The sequence below is a fragment of the Sapajus apella genome, unplaced genomic scaffold (assembly GCF_009761245.1).
Source record: "Sapajus apella isolate SASKATOON/1434 unplaced genomic scaffold, GSC_monkey_1.0 scaffold36, whole genome shotgun sequence".
NCBI classification, from domain to species: Eukaryota; Metazoa; Chordata; class Mammalia; order Primates; family Cebidae; genus Sapajus; species Sapajus apella.
This window is the reverse complement of record NW_022436976.1, coordinates 23,185,587-23,206,832: the sequence shown is the minus strand read 5'-3', so window position 1 is coordinate 23,206,832 and position 21,246 is coordinate 23,185,587. Positions and strand designations below refer to the sequence as shown.

Sequence of the window (21,246 nt, the reverse complement as noted above, 5' to 3'; positions counted from 1 at the left end):
TTAAAAATCTTATTTGTGTGTATATCCCATTTTTGTTATAAACTAAATCATTAATATGTCATATAAGTATAGCATGTTGTGATAAATTTACTCCATTTAAAATCATATGTAAATCTGAAATCATTACAAAGCATTTTTTGGATATTAACATGCTTCTGTATTTTATAGGCCAGATGCTTACAGTTGAAAAGTGTTTGCCTAATGTTATTAATTGGATTGTGAATTCTGTATCAATTCCAACTTGGTATGACATTTATGAAAGCATAATCCTAAAAGCATAGTTTCTTCCCTTCAAGATGTTCTCTACTGTGGGAGACAGCAAACTTTGTGAAGTGACAAATATTTTAGGCTTCACAGGTCTTATAAAGGTTTCTGCTGGCCATCTTTCTTCTCCCTCCAGCCTCTTAAAACTGCCAAAACAATTCTTAGCTTGCAGATGGTACAAAAACAGGCCACAGGTTGTATTTGGCTTATGGGGTTAGTTTGCCAATCTTTCTTCTACGCTAACACATAGGAACATGAATAATAAGGCATTTTAAATGAAAGAATTACATATAAAGATATTGTTAAATAAAATTGTATTTCCAGAATTTGCATAATCACCATTCACAGATATTGTTATTGTGATTTTTTTCACATCATGTACACCATTGAGAACATTATACTTAAGAATATATAGGCCGGGCGCAGTGGCTCACGCCTGTAGTCCAAGCACTTTGGGAGACTGAGGCGGGTGGATCATGAGGTCAGGAGATTGAGACCATCCTGGTTGTGGTGAAACCCCATCTCTACTAAAATACAAAAAAAAAAAATTAGCTTGGTGTGGTGGTGCACACCTGTAGTCCCAGCTACTCAGGAGGCTGAGGCAGGGAAATCGCTTGAATCCAGGAGACGGAGGTTGCAGTGAGCCAAGATTGTGCACTCCAGCCTGGCGAAAGAGCAAGACTCCAAAAAAAAAAAAAAAAAAAAAAAAAAAATGGTTTAAGCATGGGAGGACTTTATTGTTCTCATTATGTTTAATTTCTCTAAATTCTGGGCAGGCCTCAGCACATAAGCCACGTGACTTTTTGTCCAAGGCCATGTCCACCCTGGAGTTGCTTTATGACAGCATCCACAGTCACCTTGACAGGTCGATGTCACTTCTGTGCCTGCTCAGTTGTCTGTTGATTAAAAAGACTAGCACATTGTTGGTGAGCTTCTTGTATTAGAAGAATCTGTCAGACTTCTTGATGTTCAGTGCGGGCTTGTTGGGACTGGCTTTAGGGAGTTCTTTACCCATGAGGCAGCAGCTCCAAATAACCTCAGGAAGACAGCTCAACTAAGAAAGCAGGATCACAAGGTCCCACAATAGTCTGTCTGCAAGCTGAGAGCAAGGAGAAACAGTTTGAGTCCCAAATTGAAGAGCTTGCTGTCTGATGATGTTCGAGGGCAGGAAGCATCCAGCACAGGAGAAAGATGTAGACTGGGAGGCCAGGCCCCTTTCAGCCTTTCACATTTCCCTGCCTGCTTTATATTTGCTGGCAGCTGATTAGATTCTGCCCACCAGATTAAGGGTGGGTCTACCTTCCCCAGCCCACTTACTCAAATGCTAATCAATCTCCTTTGGTAACACCCTGCAGGAACACCCAGGATTAACGCCCTGCATCCTTGAATCCAATCATGTTGACACTTAGTATTAACCATCACAAGTCCACCCCTTATCAACTTGAACCCATACACATCTCCTGAGACCACACATAATCTTCAAATAAAGACAATCATAAGGTCATAATTATTCTTCATACACCCAGAAACGAACCAATCCCCAACCCAAATGCCATCACATAAAGTTAGGAATACTTAAATCCTGATATTAAGTCAATAAATCTTATGTCACATGATAAAGGACAAGGGAATCAAATGAAGATATTTTCTCAGTACAAGTGTATACCTGCACAAACATGTTTTTAACAAAAGAAAGAGGAAATAATCATGACAATTACAGTTCTCGTTTCTGCAGCTGGCCAGGTAGTCATAGCTGCTATCTATGACTACCTTCTACTACCCATTCTGTATTCCCTTTGCCGTCAGCAAGCACGTCTGCAGGTCGTGGTTTTTTTCCTGGTGGAGTGACTGAAACCTTCATTCCTGAAGGGTCTGGGTCATTTGTAGCCCTGCCTGGATTGGCTGTTGTAGTTTCCCATTGGCCTTAATCACAGGGCATGTAGTACTAAGAGATGCCCTAAGGGGTCTCCTGTATTCCATGCGTACCCTTTTTTGTTTGTTTTTGAGACGATGTCTCGCCCAGTTGCCCGGGCTGGAGTGCAGTGGCACAATATCTCACTGCAACCTCTGCCTCTTGGGTTCAAGCGATTCTCCTGCCTCAGCCTCCTGAGTAGCTGGGATCATAGGCCCCTGCTACCATGCCCAGCTAATTTTTGTATTTTTAGTAGAGACAGGGGTTTCACCATCTTGGCCAGGCTGGTCGTGAATTCCTGACCTCATGATCCACCCACCTGCCTCGGCCTCCCAAAGTGCAGGGATTACAGGCGTGAGCCATCACACCCGTCCCATGCATACTCTTCCTTACCTCCATTGTGGAAAAGTAGACTGATTTCATCTTGCTAGTCTGGGTCAGTCACCCCACCCCACACTGTAACTCCTTTCTTAGCCTGTTGACTTAAAGATAGGAGGAGCCCATTCTGTTCAATCTTACCATCCAGTTTAATGGAATTGTTGTGTCTCCTAGTGGCAGCATTCCTCCCTCTGGAACTAAGACCTCTAGGCCAGCAGAATGTAATATCATGGGAACAGAAAGCAAAAAATTTGCTTACATTATCACTTTCATCATCATGAGGGCAGGAAACATCCAGCACAGGAGAAAGATGGAGACTGGGAGGCTAGGTCTGTCTCCAGGAATATTTTTTAATTTATAGTTTTACTTTTATACAATTTTAAGATTTGAAATTAGAAAATTCATTTGTTCAGGTTATATAGGTTTTTGAATGTAGAAAAAAAGTCATGCTATTGTTTAAAGAATGAAAACTTTCTTAAGTGTACCAGAGGACATACACAGTAACTGACTCCTAGTCAGTAATGTAAGTTAATTTGCAGCGTATCTTGTAGCATATTCGTACCACTGGTAAGGTGAGTGATTGAGAGAAATACTTCTTTTTGGAGGGAGAGGAGTAGAGCTTTATACCCAATAATTTTTAAAATTATTTTGTGATTTATGTTTTAATGTTCTTTGAGTAATTTAATGTAGTATTCAACTTTGAAAATTTTAATCTGATTTCTGATACCATTCAGAAAATAGTTTTTGACAGCAGACACTATGAGTTGAGTAAGAACATCACAAAAATGATGACCTTTTTCCTTCTTAAATTAAATCTTTATTACCAATAGGAAATGTTAGGATTTTGAAAGATAATGCTTGTTATTTTCTCAGAAAAGCAGTTGAAGAAGCAAGACACCCAGATTTACAAGGAATAACTATTTATGTTGCACAAGATTGTACAGGTAAGGAATGTATATAATTCTAATTTTTATCGGTTTTATTTGGTCATACTTTTTATATGTGTTTAGTTTATCATCCCAGTAATACTGCAATGATTATGAAGGCAGGGACCATGTCTTATACATTTTTGTTCCTAAATGTAGTAAGCACTTAACAAATATTTTTTGATTGAATACATACTATGAATTTTTTGATGTAATATTAAAATAAATTCTCAAAGAATTTCAGCATTTCAGATTACTTAAAAAGAGATAGGCAGGAAAATTCAACATACGTATATACTTTGGCTGCATGTATGCTAGGTACCATTTTATTGGTAGATGTGTTTCAAGGAAAGAAAATTCTTAGTTTGTATTATGAGGAATTGAATATATTTCTCATTAATACTTTAGTAAATCATCTAATAATGATGCAGCTATTGTCCAGATTTGCTTTGTTTTATTGTTTTGGGTCTTCTTTTTGATGATCTCTCTCTCTACAGGTTGAGTATGTTTTATCCAAAATGTTTGAGACCACAAGTGTTTTCGATTTTGTCGTTTTTTGGACCTTTCAATATTTGCCTGTATGTAATGAGATATCTAGGGGATGGGACTGAAGTCTAAACATGAAATTCATTTATGTTTTGTATACTCCTTATACACATAGCCTGAAGGAAATTTCATACACGGTTTTTAATAATTTTGTGCATGAGACAAAGTTTTGACTGTTTTGATTGCAACCTGTCACGTGCAGTCACATGTAGAATTTTTCACTTGTGAAAAATGTTGTGCTCTAAAAGTTTCAGATTTTGGAGTAGGAATGCTCAATGTATATTAATTTTGAAACTTTATTGGGGATAAAATAGAGACCTTAATTCTTAATAAAATAAAAATGGCTTGGCCACATCATGCTGTTAAGTAAATATTTTTTACAGAAATACTATTACAATTATAAAATATGTTAATGTTTTAGAAAAGTTAAATATACTTCAATCATGTTTTAATACAAGGATATCTGTAAAATGCTTAAGGTTACCCTGCATTTTTATTTGGCCTTTTGTTAAGATTAGTTTCCTTTTAAAGAAAGACTAATATCCGTAATTATAGCCATATGAAAAGAAAAGGTCTACATTTTTAGATAAATATATGAGTTTTGCAGATACTATTTTTATTTTTCCAGTAGGAAGTCTTGCAAAAAATTTGCTGTGTTAAATAGTTCCAATTAACAATAAGGATGTACCTAAACAAGTAATCATTAAATAAATGTATGAATTTGTCTTTTGTGTTTTTATTGACACAGTCAGCCTAGATCTTTATTACATATAATTAAGCAAACATTACAATGTTCTTTGTTATAGAAATGGTTTGTGTAATTTGAAGTAGTTCTTAAATTTTTTTATTCACGTTTAAGTCTCCTAAAGGGAGAAATTGTATTTGTATAGTTTTGATAGACTGCGAGATTTGGGATTAAGTGAAACCAGATTCTGTCCATGATTTCTGTTTTTAAAGGTTTTGTTTTCCATTTATTATTATTTTTTTCTTATTCTGTGTTCTCTTCCTTTGTAATTACATCTATTTTCATGGCTTTAAATGCTGTATACTAGGACTTTTAAAACTATATTTTTAGGGCCAAGCATGGTGGCTCACACCTATATCTCAGCACTTTGAGAGGCTGAGGTGGGCAGATCACTTGAGCCCACCAGTTCAAGACCAGCCTGAGCAACATGGTAAAACCCAGTCACTTGAGCCCAGCAGTTTGAGAGGCAATGTGGTGAAACCTCGTCACTACAAAATATACAAAACTTAGTTGAGCATAGTGGTGACATGCCTGTAGTCCCAGCTACTTGGGAGGCTAAGGTAGGAGGATCACTTGAGCCCGAAAGGCATAGTTGCCGTGAGCTGATATCGTGCCACATTGCATGCCAGCCTGGTCAATAGAGTGAAACCCTGTCTCAAAAAACCACATTTCTAAGCCTACCTGAGGCAATATGTGATAACTCACATTTTCTGTCACCTTTCAAATATCTCCACTTACATATTCTACAAACATTTCAAATTCAGTGTGTTTAAAACTGCTGTTTCCCTCAGTCGCACCCCTTTTTGCTTTCTATTTCCTCTTGACTGGCACGCCCACATATGTACTCAAGTCCTAAGTAGAACCTACTCATTCTTGACTGCCTTTTCATTGCTTATATTTAGTCAGTCAGCATTTTAAAAAATGTTCCTGAAATCTGTTTTCTTCTTTATTCTTGCTGATTTAGATCAGACTCTTATCTCTCACTTGAACTTTAACTTGATTTCCCTACTTGTCTGTCTTCCCTTTTTGGTACATCTGATCAAAATAAACTGATCATGTTCCTTTATCTACAAACCAATCACAGCCCACTAACTCTAGTCTCATGTTGTCTTGGCATATGAAGCACCATGAAGTCCTTTATAATTTGTCCTGACCTGCTTTTCCAGCATCACCTTCTCACACTGTCTTCCATACACAGTATACTAAAGTATTTTCCCCTCTCAGGCCATTCCTTAGACATGATGTCATTACCCTTTTTCCCCATGCCTTTGCCTCTGCTTGGCATGTCCTTTATTATTAGAATGCCTCTTGTTAAGTTTATTTTTTATTTTATTATACTTTAAGTTCTGGGGTATATATGCAGAATGTGCAGGTTTGTTACACAGGCGTATATGTGCCAGGGTGGTTTGCTGCACCCGTCACTCTGTCATCTACATTAGGTATTTCTCCTAATACTAGCCCCCCACCCCCTGACAGGCCTCAGTGTGTGATGTTTCCCTCCCTGTGTCCATGTGTTCTCCTTGTTCAACTCTCACTTATGAGTGATAACATGCAGTGTTTCGTTTGCTGTTCTTGTGTTAGTTTGCTGAGAATGATGGTTTCCACCAGCTTCATCCATGTCCCTGCAAAGGACACGAACTAATCCTTTTTTATGACTTCATAGTATTCCATGGTGTATATATGTCACATTTTCTTTTCTTTTTTTTTTTGAGACGGAGTTTCACTCTTGTTACCCAGGCTGGAGTGCAATGGCGCGATCTCGGCTCACCGCAACCTCCGCCTCCCGGGTTCAGGCAATTCTCCTGCCTCAGCCTCCTCAGTAGCTGGGATTACAGGCACGCGCCACCATGCCCAGCTAATGTTTTGTATTTTTAGTAGAGACGGGGTTTCACCATGTTGACCAGGATGGTCTCGATCTCTTGACCTCGTGATCCACCGGCCTCGGCCTCCCAAAGTGCTGGGATTACAGGCGTGAGCCACCGCGCCCGGCCACATTTTCTTTATCGAGTCTATCGTTGATGGGCATTTGGGTTGGTTCCAAGTCTTTGCTATTGTAAACAGTGTTTCAATAAACCTACATGTGTATGTGTCTTTATAGTAGACTGATTTATAATCCTTTGGGTATATATCCAGTAATGGGATTGCTGGGTCAAATGGTATTCCTGGTTCTAGATCCTTGAGGAATAGCCAGACTGTCTTCCACAATGGTTGAACTAATTTACACTCCCAACAACAGTGTAAAAGCATTTCTCTTTCTCCACATCCTCTCCAGCATCTGTTTTTTCCTGATTTTTTCATGATCACCATTCTAACTAGTGTGAGATGATATCTCATTGTGGTTTTGATTTGCACTTCTCCAATGACCAGTGATGAACTTTTTTTCATGTGTTTTTTGTTCGTATAAATGTCTTTTGAGAAGTATCTGTTCATATCCTTTGCCCGCTTTTTGATGGGGTTGCTGTTTTCTTGTAAATTTAACTTCTTTGTGGATTCAGGATATTAGCCCTTTGTCAGATGGATACATTGCAACATTTTTCTCCTGTTCTGTAGTTTGCCTGTTCGCTCTGGTGTCTTTTGCTGTGCAGAAGCTCTTTAGTTTAATTAGATCCCATGAATCAATTTTAGTTTTTGTTGCCATTGCTTGTGGTGTTTTAGTCATGAAGTCTTTGCCCATGCCTGTCACCTGAATGGTTTTGCCTAGGTTTTTTCTATGGTTTTTATGGTTTTAGGTCTTACGTTTAAGTCTTTAATCCGTCTTGAGTTAATTTTTGTATAAGGTGTAAGGAAGGGGTCCAGTTTCAGTTTTCTGGATATGACTAGCCAGTTTTCCCAACACCATTTATTGAATAGGGAATCCTTTCCCTATTTTTGTCAGGTTTGTCAAAGATCAGATGGTTGTAGATGTATGGTATTATTTCTGAGGACTCTTGTTCTGTTCCATTGGTCTATATATCTGTTTTGGTAGCTGTTGAGTCTTGTTCATTCTTCAAGAACACGCACAAAGGTTATGCCTTTGGCAGTCTTTCCCAACTGTCATTAGGCAGAATTAGTTTACTTTTCCTCTGTGCTCTGTAACATTTTGGAGATACTTCTATTAAATATTGTACTTGTGATTCAGTTGTGATATCACCTTATAATTTCCTGTTTCTTGTATATAATATCAATGATTGTTGAGGTAGCAAGCGTAGAGGTAAGGTATTAGAATCATTTGGTTGAGATTCTCTGCTGTAATGAACCTGTGTTACAGAACTGGACTATGTCATAGCCCTTACATATATAGGAAGTGGAGGAAAAACACCAAACGATTAGGCTAGACATTTTTTGAAGTCAGGATCTTATTTATTTTATACCTCTCTAGTATAGAACACATCAAGAAATAGCAGATCCTCAATAAATGTATGTTGAATGAAGATGAAGGGTAAGAATGCAATCTCTATCCTGATAAGGGAGAACTGCCGTGACATTTTTGTAGCTTTAGTTTCAACTGACTATGGGAGATAGGGGAGTCAGGTAAAGAGAAGAATTTGTTAGCTCAGTCTAAATTTTGAATTTAAAGGAAAGAACTTGGACAGAAGTGGCAGAATTTCCTATTCAGCTCTTCTGGGAAGATCAGAAAAGTTTCATTAAACTGACAAGGCATACGGGTGTAAAGTATGTTTTGAAGAAAACGACTTCAATTTGAATAAAATAAAATTTTGTCTAATTTGCTTCTACCAAATCCTACTGTTTTCTCTTGAACTGTGGTACTTAGGCTGTCATAGCCACCACTCTATACCACTCTTCTAGAAGTGTTCTTTTTTTTTCTCTCTCTCTTTTTTTTTTTTTTTTTTTGAGACAGGGTTTTACTCTTTTGACCAGGCTGGAGTGCAGTGGTGCCATCATAGATCACTGTTACCTCAAACTCCTGGGCTCAAGTGTTCCTCCTGCCTCAGCTTCCCAAATAACTAGCATTAAAGGCATGCATCACCATCTCTGGCTAATTTTAAAATTTTTTATAGAGGCAAGGGTCTCACTGTATTGCCCAGGCTGGTCTTGAACTCCTGGCTTCAAGTGATCCTCCTACCACAGCCTCCCAAAGTGCTGGATAAGCATGAGCCATTGTACCCACCCCAAAACTGCTCTTACCAAATAACTTAATTTTTCTAAGCCTAGCAGTAACTTCTCAGTCCTCATATCACACAGTCTATCAGCAGCAGTTGACTCTTCCTCCTTACAACATTTTGTTTACTTGATTTCTAGACACTATGTAGATTTTCCCTCTACCTCCTCATTCACTCCTTCGTAGCCTCCTTTGTTGGTTTTTCTCATCTCCTTGATCACTAAAAATGTTAGGGCTTCAATGCTCAGTCTTTAGACTTCATCTCATCTCTTTTTCTGTCTATACTGATTTGAATTCACCAAGTCTCGTGGCTTTATAATGCAGGTGGTAATCTGCATGCTGGTAACTCCCAAATTTATAGGTCTGTCCTAGTCCTCTCTCCAAACTCCAGTTGCATATGTTCTGTCTATTCAACCTTTCTACTTACCTGTCTAACAAGTATCTCAAAGTTACCATGTCTAAAACTGAATTTCCATTTCTCCCTTCTATATTTTCCCCTCCTCCATTTTTCCATGTCTTTGTAAATGGCAACTTTCTTTTTTTGGGGGGGGGTGATGGAGTTTCACTCTTGTTGCCCAGGATGGAGTACAGTGGCACAATCTCAGCTCACTGCAGCCTCTGCCTCCTGGGTTCAAGTGATTCTCCTGTCTCAGCCTCCTGAGTAGCTGGGATTACAGGCATATACCACCATGCCCTGCTAATGTTTTGTATTTTTTAGTAGAGATGGGGTTTTACCATCTTGGCCAGGCTGGTCTTGAACTCTTGACCTCATGATCCACCTGCCTTGGCCTCCCAAAGTGCTGGGATTACAGGCGTGAGCCACCTCGCCCAGCCGTAAATGGCAACTTTCTTACTCTGTTTGCTTAAACCAAAACCCTTCAAATCACCTGTGACTCAATTTTTTCTCCCACATCTTACATTTAATAGTGAGTCCTTTATCTTCGGATACATGAACTGATCACTTTTTTTTTTTTTTTTTTGAGACGGAGTTTCGCTCTTGTTGCCCAGGCTGGAGTGCAATGGCGCGATCTCGGCTCACTGCAACCTCCGCCTCCTGGGTTCAGGCAATTCTCCTGCCTCAGCCTCCTGAGTAGCTGGGATTACAGGCACGCGCCACCATGCCCAGCTGATTTTTTGTATTTTTAGTAGAGACGGGGTTTCACTATGTTGACCAGGATGATCTCGATCTCTTGACCTCGTGATCCACCCGCCTCGGCCTCCCAAAGTGCTGGGATTACAGGCGTGAGCCACCGCGCCCGGCAAACTGATCACTTTTTTAAAAAAATTTTTGAGATGGAGTCTTGCTCTGTTGCCCAGGTTGGAGTGCAGTGGCACGATCTCTGCTCACTGCAACCTCTGCCTCCCAGGTTCAAGCCTCAGCCTCCGGAGTAGCTGGGATTACAGGTGCCTGCCACCATGCCTGGCTAATTGTCATATTTTTAGTAGAGATGGGGTTTCTCCACGTTGACTAGGCTGATCTTGAACTCCTGACCTCAAATGATCCACCTACCTTGGCCTCCCAGAGTGCTGGGATTACAGGCATGACCCACTGTGCCTTGTAATTATGGCACACTGATCACTTTCTACCTCCTCTACATGGCTATTTCCTGTCTTTACAGTTACTACCTTTGTTCAAGCCACCATCATCTCTTGCTGGATAACTACAATGGCTTTCTAACTGTTCAGAGTGCTTTAGCCCTTGCCCCATAGCCTATTTTGCTTTTAGAGTGAAATGAAAGCAAGTTTATTAAGAAAGTAAAGGAATAAAAAAATGGCTACTTCATAGGCAGAGCAGCCCCTTTCCCCTACAGTCTATTACTAACACAGGAAACAGGCTATTTAAGTATAAGTCAGATTAGGACATCCCCAAACAGTTCTTCAGTGGCTTCCCATCACTGAAAAACTGGTCTTTACAATGGCTTTCAAGAGTTCACACAGTCTTGTCTTTATTCTCCCCAGTAACTATAATCTCATCTTCTAATCCTATTTCCTGCTACGTACCCCCTGTTTACTTCCCTTCAGAAGACTGGCCTCTCGTTTCTGGGACATGCTAATTATACTTCTACCTTAAGATATTTGCACTTTTTGATCTTTTCACACGGAATATTTTTCCCTTCGGTGTCAGTATTACTTGGTTTCTTTCATTTAGTCTTGACTCAAATATTACTTTCTCATAAGATCTTCCCTGGCCACCTTATTTTAAATTGCCTCCCTCTCAGCATTTCCTGTTCACTCTTCTCTCTTTGTTTTTTCAAAACATGTATCCCCATCTCACATATCTTATATTTTACATATTTGTTGTCTGTTTCCTCCATTAGTGTATATGCTCAAGGAGGGGGGAATTTTTCTGTTTTGCCTACTGCTGAAGGCCCAGTGTCATAAAGTAGTTAGCTATCAATAAGTGTCTATTCAATACATAAATGAAGTAGTTTTTTTTTTTTAACTTTTATTTTAGATTCGGGGTACATGTGAAGGTTTGTTAGATATGTAAACTTATGTCATAGGGGTTTGAGGTACAGATTATTTCATCATCCAGGTATTAAGCCTGGTACCCAGTAGTTGTTTTTTCTGCTCCTCTCTCTCCTCCTATCCTCCACCCTTAAGTAGACCCTAGTATCTGTTGTTCCCTTCTTTGCGTTTGTCAGTTCTTATCATTTAGCTCCCACTTTTAAGTGAGAACCTGCGGTATTTGGTTTTCTGTTCTTGTGTTAGTTTGTTAAGGATAATGGCCTCCAGTGCCAACCATGTTGCCACAAAAGACATGATCTCATTCTTTTTTTATGGCCTCATAGTATTTCATGGTGTTATATGTACCACATTTTCTTTCTCTAATCTGTCAAATGGGCATTTAGGTTGATTCTGTTTCCTATTGTGAATAGTGTTTCCATGAACATTTGTGTGCATGTGTCTTTATGATAGAATGATTTATATTTTCCTGGGTATATACCCAGTGATGATTACTGGGTCAAATGGTAGTTTTGTTTTTAGCTCTTTGAGGAATTGCCGTACTGCTTTCTACAATGGTTAAACTAATTTACTCTCCCACCAGTGATATATGAGCATTCCTTTTCTCCACAACCTCGCCAGCATCTGTTATCTTTTGACTTTTTGATAATAACCATTCTGACTGGTGTGAGATTACATTGTGGTTTTGATTAGCATTTCTCTAATAATAAGTGATATTGAACTTTTTTTAAAATATACTTATTGGCTACATGTATGTCTTCTTTTGAAAACATACATGTCCTTTGCCCACTTTTTAATGGGGTTGTTCTCTTGTAAATTTGTTTAAATATCTTATAGATGCTGGATATTAGACCTTTGTCAGATGCATAGTTTGCAAATATTTTCTCACATTCAATAGGTTATCTGTTTACTATTTTGATAGTTTCTTTTGCTGTGCAGAAGTCCTTAAGTTTAATTAGATCCTGTTTGTCAATTTTTGCTTTTGTTGTGATTGTTTTTGGTATCTTTGTCATGAAATCTTTGCCTGTTCCTGTGCCCAGGATGGTATTGCCTAGGTTGTCTTCTAGGGTTTTTATAATTTTGAGTTTTACATTTAAGTCTTTAATCCACCTCAAGTTGATTTTTGTACGTTGTATAAGGAAGTGGTCCAGCTTCGGTCTTCTGTGCATGGCTAGCCAGTTATCCTAGTGGTATTTTTAACTTACTAAGACTTTGCTAGTGATGCCGGAGATGAGATGGCTGTCCATTGCGGGGTGGAGGATAAATTTGGGTAAAAATATTTTTGAAAATCACTTTTATAAAATTTAATACATATTCATTATGTTTTTCTCAGTTTACAATTCTGATGTAATTGACAAACAGAGTGCTTCCATGACCTCTGATAATGCAGATGACAAAGCTGTTATTATTCTAGTTCCTGTTAGACTTGGTGGAGAAAGAACCAACACCGACTACTTAGAGTTTGTGAAGGTATGAAATAAGTGCTGAATTTTTTTAAGGCAATCCTAGCTAATATGAAAAATCTAGAAGTTTTGCAGTCTTTTTTCTATTAAATGAGTAGTGATGATTTTACAGTTGTACATTGTAAAATTTGACATTAGAGATTTTAAATTTCAGTGTTATAAGACCAATGTGAGTTGAAGAGCACAGTGTTCTATAACAAAATGAAAAGCCTTTTAATTTTTGTAGCTAATCAGGGAGACACAGATACAGCAATAATCATAACCTGTAATATAGTTACAGTTTCATTATTCTTATTTGTAATTTTAAGTATGTATCTTTATTCATAAAACTAGCATTAAACTATATCACATTAATTACTGAAAAAAACCCTCTATTACTGCTATGTTATCTTATGCTATGTTTGCTGTGACACCATGATGTCAATAAAAGATGAGATTATTTATGTAGATAGAAATAATGAAGATATGAAGATAGTATTTTGAGGGGTTCCCATTTTGTTTTTTTCATCTTAGCCAGTTGAAAATCTGTTCTTTTTTGGGACACATTGTTTGGTTTCTTGCACCAAAAAAACCTATGTAACTATGTTACCTTGTTTTGGGTACCAAGACACTTACTTAGGATAAAATACCTTTGAAATAGTTTCTATGATTAAGGTGGAAGTTTTTAGATTATTTTCATAGTTTCAATAAAATTCGTCACTTTTTTTTTTTTCTTTGAGACAGAGCTTTGCTCTTATTGTCCAGGCTGGAGCGCAGTGGCGCAATCTCAGCTCACCACAACCTCCATCTCCTGGGTTCAAGCAATTCTCCTGCCTCAGCCTTCTGAGTAGCTGTGATTACAGGCATGCACTACCACTCCCAGCTAATTTTTTGTATTTTTAGTTGGGACTGAGTTTCACCATGTTGATCAGGCTGGTCTCAAACTTCTGACCTCATGATCCGCCCACCTCAGCCTCCCAAAGTGCTGGGATTACAGGCGTGAGCCACTGTGCCTGGCAAAATTCTTCACTTTTTAGTAGTCTGTTATCGCAGCTATAGTTAGAATTCTTCTTCTTCTTTTTTTTTTTTTTTTTTGAGATGGAGTTTTGCTTTGTCACCAGGCTGCAGTGCAGCGGTGCGATTGCGATCTCAGCTCACTGCAACCTCTGCCTTCCGGGTTTAAGTGATTCTCCTGCCTCAGCCTCCCAAGTAGCTGGACTACAGGCACATACCACTACGCCCAGCTATTTTGTGTGTGTGTGTGTGTATATATATATTTATAAATATATATTTATATATATTTATAAATATATATTTATAAATATTTATAAATATATATAAATTTTTTATTTTGAAATCTCCAAAAACCAGAATAATTTTTGTATTTTTATTAGAGACAGGGTTTCACCATGTTAGCCAGGATGGTCTTGATCTCTTGACCTTGTGATCTGCCCACCTCAGCCTCCCAAAGTGCTGGGGTTACAGGCGTGAGCCACCGCGCTTGTCCGGAATTCTTCTTTAAATGGAGTGTTATGGGATATAGTAATGTTGAAATAAAGTCTGGATCTGTCTTTTATGATTAATAACAATTTGTTCCCTCTATGAGGCATTAATCCCATATTATGGTCTCTATATATTTAGTCAGAACATCTTTCTCAGGCTAGATTGTGCTAATTCTAGAAATCTAGAGCAATTGTTTTTAACATATGATACATGGAAGTTTTTTAGCTGGTATACTGGCTTTTCTTAATAGTTATCTAAGATTTTGGAAGCACATTTGTTACTAATAGTAACAATACTGTAATATAGCAATGACATCTTAATCTTACAAATAAAGGTGGGGTTTTGGTGTCTGATATGTATCTTGAGTACAGTTATTGGTGGAACGTGGGAAGCTGTGAGCCACTTCATCTAGAGAATCTGTTTAGGGTTTTGAGACTTCTGACATGTTGTCATCTCTAGGCGGGTTCTAATCAAATCTCAACTGTATTATTTTTGCCTTCTCTACTACCATTTGAAGATTAGAAACCGATCTAGTCTTGAAACTGATTGCTTTAGCCAAAGCTTCATTCCTGGTGGAATGGGCTACAGATGGCTTCTAGGCATGTTTCATCTGGCTGAGGACTTTGCTATTTGGTGATATTGATAGTATTTATCTGATGTTAGCACTGCCTAATGCTCTTGAGTGATTCATGGTTAGCAGCTTAACCGTGATTTGTAGTGACATGTAGCATCCTGTATGAGGAGAAGGAAATTTGGTGTGTTTTATTAGCGCTTACCACAGGAGGTTTATTTATTTATATTAATTTTTTTAAGGTCCTAGAATGAGGAAAATCTAGTATATTCTTTTTCTTCAGCAAGACAAATTAGAACTTTTCTTTTTGTAGTGAAACAAACTATGGTAAAGCTGGTAAAGTGAATGAAGCCTTAGTGCCTAACATATAGGAGTTACTCAGTACATATTTTTTAACCCTAATTTGTGCAATATGTTTCGATATAAATTGATCTCATTTTTCTCTCACAGTAGCTAGGAACTGGATTGTCTTTATGAAACAGAAAAGACATAGAGAAGTTAAGTGATATATTCAAGTTCAGATAGCAAACTGGTAGCAGAGACTAGATTTTTCTTGACTCTAAGTTTATTGTTTTTCATACTTTTCTCTAAAACATGAACGTTTTGAAAGATAATATTTCCTTGAGCTTCTACTAACTTGATTTACACCATAGACCACTGAAGTGCGAGATCAGTGACTATTGAAACATTATGATTTTCTAGTGATCAGATAAAAATGGCTGAAATGGTTAAGTGGAGGAGGTTATATGATAGGTGTTATGTTTGGCCAGAGGGGATGGTTAAGTCAAACCCTAAATCAGGCCTGGCCGGGCGCGGTGGCTCAAGCCTGTAATCCCAGCACTTTGGGAGGCTGAGGCGGGTGGATCACAAGGAGGTCAAGAGATCGAGACCATCCTGGTCAACATGGTGAAACCCCGTCTCTACTAAAACTACAAAAAATTAGCTGGGCATGGTGGCGCGTGCCTGTAATCCCAGCGACTCAGGAGGCTGGGGCAGGAGAATTGCCTGAACCCGGGAGGCGGAGGTTGCGGTGAGCCGAGATCGCGCCATTGCACTCCAGCCTGGGTAACAAGAGCGAAACTCCGTCTCAAAAAAAAACAAAACAAAAAAAAAACAAACAAACCCTAAATCAGAGCATGGAAAGAGGTATTCACTTAGAAGTGTAAAAGTAATGTGTTCATTAGCCATGAAAGAAAAATAATTTTTTTCTTTTTTTCATATATGGTCAGCCATTGTATTTTTGCCTGTCAAACCAATGTACATTGGTGAGTCTAAAATTTACTATTCAGTTCTAGTTTTCAAATTTATTAAACAAGGTAATGCCACAGTATTTCAGAGATAGTGCCAACATAGCATCCTGCTACATTGTATGAGAAGAAGGAAATTTGGTCCACAGGAGGTTTATTTATTTATTTATGTTTATAGTTTTAAGGGCCTGGAATGAGGAAAGTCCAATATGTTCTTTTTCTTCAGTGAGACAAATTAGGACTTTTCTTTTTGACTGATTACTTCAGTCTTATTTATTGCTTCATGGATACAGCTCAATAAATTTTCACCACTAGATAACTGTGAAGAAGCTGTTTTAGGAACTGAAAAGTGTTTCATTCCAAAGATACAGCCTCTTATATGTAATGGCATTCTAGCTCCTAATCCGCTTCTAAGCTAAACCTGCTCTAATGCGTTGCAAGGGAAATACAGATGTCAAGAACCAAAGTCTTTCTTCCATTAGAACCATTCTTTTTCTGAGGAGAGTCAGTGACAATCCTTGCTATATTTATTTTTCTTTCTTTTCTTAGCTGTAAGAGACATAGAACTTCCACCGCCTCACAGGTCTCTATGATATAAACATGGTATTTCAACTGATCAGATTGCCTCAAGTTAAAGTAAGGCACTCTCTAATTTTATTAAGGATTTTTATTTAGGGGGAAATCAGTTGAATTCTTAATTGATAAGTAACTCTATTACTATTTAGTGAGTTTTTTGGTACAATTTTAGCTTAATTTATTTTTTAATTATCTCTAAGATTTTAACCTGATATACCTTCTCTGTTTTATTTAATTTTTTCAGTTGCAGCTCTCCGTTTCAGAAAAACCTTTATGATATTTTTATAAGACTGAAAATGTACAAGGTTGTTCTTTAGAGGGTGTCTGAGTCTTTTTTTTTTTTTTTTTTCTGCTATAACAATACTGGAGACTGAGTAATTTATAGAGAACAGAAATTTATTCTCTCACAGTTCTGGAGGATGGGAAATCTAAGATCAAGGCACTGGCATCTGATGAGGTGTTCTCACATGGTGGAAGGCAGAAGGGCCAAAATGGGGTGAACTCTGTCCTCATGTTGCAGAGGAGCAGGAGAGAGAACCCACTCCAGCAAGTCGTTTTTATAGCAGCCTTGAACTCATTCATGCAAGCTCTGCCCTCCTGACCTAAACACCTCCCCCAAGGCTCTAGCTCTTAACACTCTGCATTGGGGGTTAAGTTCCCACACATGAATTTTGAAGGGAATAAAAATGTTCAAACCATAGCGGAGGGTTACTTACAACAGTGAGAACTTGAACTACTTAAATATTTATTGTGGAGGTTTTAAAGCACATTTTGTTGTTGTCATAAAATAGAATATTTTTCAGCTACTACATATTGTTAATATAATATAGATCTCTATTTATTGATAGGAAAAGATATTCATGACATAATGAACAACAAAAGGTTACAATGGCATATGTTGTGTGATTTCACATATATAACATTGTATTTGTAAATCTGTATGTGTATATATGTAATATAGACAGATGTCAAGAAGGTATTCCCCAAATATTAATAATGATGAGCTCTGGGTGTTGGAATTTGGGAAAAGTTTTACTTTTTTTCTATATTTTCTGTGTGTGTGTGTGTTCTCTATGGTTTGGTTACTTGTTAAAGGAAAAAGAATATTTGTCCATATATTCTTTATTTGTATATCTTTTAGATTTCAAAACATCCTCTCATTTAAGAGAAGGAAAGCTTAACTATTGTTTAATAGTTTTGGGATTTTATAACCTATACTTTATCATTTTTAATGTTTTATATGATTTATCAGAATTATCGCAGGAACTATTGGTAAGACATTAGTTGATTACTGGACATTTTAAACTGAATTGGACACTTTTTTTTTTTTTTTAAGGGATTGTTGGCTCTGAGTACTGAGTTTTTAAAAAGATATAGAGTTAATTTGGCCCAACTTTAATAGAGTTCTGCTTAGAATAGATTGCTGAGGGGTGTATTAAAAAATTTATTGTGATGTCCCTGATATTTTATGGTTAGTAAAATAAATTGGCCTTAAATGCAATAATAATAATAATTTTCCTTGGATTAAGTTATTTTCATTACTCTTTATATTTATTTCAAATGAAGTAGCATAAAAAATTTGAGCGAATGCCAGTGATTAGAAAATGGCTTTCAGTTTGCGATTCTGACTCAAGGCCCAGTGAAAACAGCAATAAGGTTTAAGAACTATTTTTAGCATTTCAAAAAGCCTGATGAAAATTTTACATTGATCACAGTGAGGCTGCACCAACTAACTAGAAGGCTAAGTGTATTGGCTTTGACAGGAATTTTATTGCCTTTAGGTGGTAAAATTGATTATGTCTCTAAGTAGTAGTTGTTTAATGTTGTTGAGCAACATGCTGATCAAAATATTTGATTTGTTATGTTAATGTTGAATGATTTAAAGAAAAGGAAGGCAGTTTGTAAGACAAGTGGATTTCAGAACCTGGGTTTAAATGTAATATAAATGATAACTGGTAGTGGTAAATTTGGGAACTACTAATATTAGTAATTTGTTTGCTTTGAATAATTATCATTTATCTCTTGACTAAATCTGTATTAATTTTTTTTGGCAGGGTATTTTAAGCCTGGAATATTGTGTGGGTATTATTGGTGGCAAACCTAAACAGTCATATTACTTTGCTGGATTTCAAGGTTAGTGATTTAGTAAAATGTATTTCTTCATTGTTTTCTTTTAAAAGTCAGAAAGTTAATATGGGATTATCTAGAAATGGAATGATTAACAGAGCAAAGCGAGTACCTTATACATTCATCAGTCCTGCTTATAGCCACTCATTTGTCATTTAGTCCACAACATAATTAGATTCTGTAAAATGTATGTTTAATTTCTGTTATTGCATAAACAAGGCATAATTTATTGGTTGCACTAAACTTCAGAAGACATTGCTGCCACATTCTGGCAGTTGCTATTTACATATTTACTTTTTACCGGTTTTAGTGGTGCAAGTTGATGATAAAATGACAAGCAATATGTTCTTCCTGTCAAGATAAAGAAGTGCAATACATTTTTCATATGCAAACTGTAGAATATAATTGTGTGTTTGTGAAAGTAATTTTATCACCAAAAATTAAATGACAGTCTCATCACTTTATAAAAATTCTGCTTATACAAGCATATTTGATTATGCAAAAGTTAATCTATCCTGTGCAAACCTATGTTTCAGTCAATGAGTATCAGTCTGGCAAGCTGTTACTCCCAGATTTTTTTCAGCTGTTCTACATAGAAATTGGATTGTAAGCAGTGTAATAATAAGGTGTTTTTTGAATTACTTGTCTTCTGTTTTGTCCTTGTAGATGACAGTTTGATTTACATGGATCCTCATTACTGCCAATCTTTTGTAGATGTCAGCATAAAGGATTTCCCTCTTGAGGTACTATGGATAAAGAGCTGGTACTGTTTTCTTACCTTATGAAGTAAACTAATTATTTAGAGATATGCTAGGTAGCTGTGCTTTTATAGTATTATAATTACAGGTTATAATCAATATTTTACTGATTTATAGAACCATAATTAACACAGTGGTCAAAGGTTAAGTACTTTGTTGCTGAATTTTAATTTATGATATACTTTCTTCTTCATTTATCTTTGTCTCCAACTTGTTAGAAACCCTGGCCATATGAAAATAAATGATCAAGTCTCCAAGTAATTTTGTATAACGACAGCTAAACAGTACTGAAGAATTTAAAATGTTAGCCCTGTTTAAAAAAATAAAAGGAAAAATAGAAGGGGATAGATGGGTTAGAGTAACAAAACGACTTAATGAGATTGTCTGCTAAATTTTTTTGCTTTGAGTACAGTAATTAAATCTTAGCCTTTAGCTAAGAAGCTTTCAAGAGCTTAGTTGGGTTTCTAATTTTTTTTTTCAGTTTTCATTTTTTAATATCTTCTTTACCTTTATATAGGTCATTTTGTGATTCAGTATTTTAATTCAGAAAAATTTGAGAGTACATAAATGAAACATGTAGTTGTTCCATGGTTTTGTTTTCCCAGTTGATGCTTTTATAGACTAATTTTACAGAATAAAATAATTTAAATCACTTGAGTGTCATGGGTCACTAATTTTCAAGGGCTTGATGAGTTGGAAATGTAGTTGAATGCTTTGTTTTAGTAATTGCTTTCCAGCTAATATTAATACCTAATAGTATTTAAGAGGTAGAATATGAAAATAGATAAATCACAGGGTTAAAATCTGGTTTGGAAAGGTACATTGTAAAACATTTTGGCATCCTTTGTGAACTAATACCTCAATTAAAGTATAAGCATTCGGAGGCCAGAGTTCATGTCTACTTTCGTCTTTCATAGTATCTTGTGCCTTAATAAATACTTGCTAGTTGACTGATTGATACTGGGGAAGGCACTACAGAATAATTGTGCCATGTGAACCACATTGTAACTCTCTTTCTGTCCTGTGGCCTTGTAGCACTGATTCTTGTGTCCAAGTTACATTTCCAGTAGATCAGTGCCAAATTGACTGCTTATAAACAGTAGGTACTTGAGATTTAGACGGAAAATTGTTCTTAGTAAGTATTACCTAAATAACAAATTAAAAGATTATTGGTCTGATTATTTTGGCCAGTATAAAGTATCCATCTGATATTTTGAGAGACTGCAAAGATATCAAGTGAATGAATATCCTGGTTATGTGTATACAACCAAAATTAGAAATGAGGCTTCAGCTCATTATTGGGAGACTGTTGCATCACTCCAGGAGGGAGTTATTAATAATAAAGGTTTGAAGTAGGCTGGTGATAGTAAAAATGGAAAGGAACAATTGATTTTAAGATTTTATTATGTAAGGTAAAATTTGTTAGAATTTACTTCTTAAATGCACAGAAACATTTCTTATATATTGGAACACTTATGGAATGATTTATAGATGTTATATTTTTGAGATTGTGGTAGAATATCTTAATGTGTGAGGATAATTTCTGTTAGAATTTTTTGTTTTTTGGCAATGAAGAGATTTATTTTAGTTAGTAGCATCACTTGTTGCCCTATGAAAGTGTAATATAAAAATTATATAAAGTTGTACAGGAATAAAATTTCATTTTTGGCTTTTTATCATCTCTTA

At 36.7% G+C, this 21,246-nt stretch overlaps 1 protein-coding gene, 1 long non-coding RNA gene and 1 pseudogene across 16 annotated transcripts in view; 2 read left to right on the top strand and 1 right to left on the bottom strand.

The window, feature by feature from the left end:
• Window positions 1-21,246, top strand: part of ATG4C (autophagy related 4C cysteine peptidase) — a 193,003-nt gene that overhangs the window by 34,237 nt on the left and 137,520 nt on the right. For 14 of the 15 annotated variants that reach the window (XR_004274640.1, XM_032296779.1, XM_032296776.1 and 11 more), the window contains 4 exons: window positions 3,428-3,498; window positions 12,670-12,806; window positions 18,730-18,808; window positions 19,469-19,545. Coding sequence is in view for 14 of the 15 variants with exons in the window: in XM_032296779.1 (XP_032152670.1) it covers window positions 3,428-3,498; window positions 12,670-12,806; window positions 18,730-18,808; window positions 19,469-19,545 (364 nt within the window). In the remaining variant the exon portion in view is untranslated. Of the gene's footprint in view, window positions 1-3,427; window positions 3,499-12,669; window positions 12,807-18,729; window positions 18,809-19,468; window positions 19,566-21,246 lie in introns of all 15 variants that reach the window. The other variant, XM_032296785.1, reaches the window with a different exon arrangement.
• Window positions 1,100-2,192, bottom strand: LOC116563926 (annotated as a pseudogene).
• On the top strand, window positions 14,241-17,056 carry LOC116563928. The gene is made up of 2 exons (XR_004274641.1): window positions 14,241-15,065; window positions 16,252-17,056. It is a non-coding gene; the product is annotated as an uncharacterized LOC116563928 (long non-coding RNA).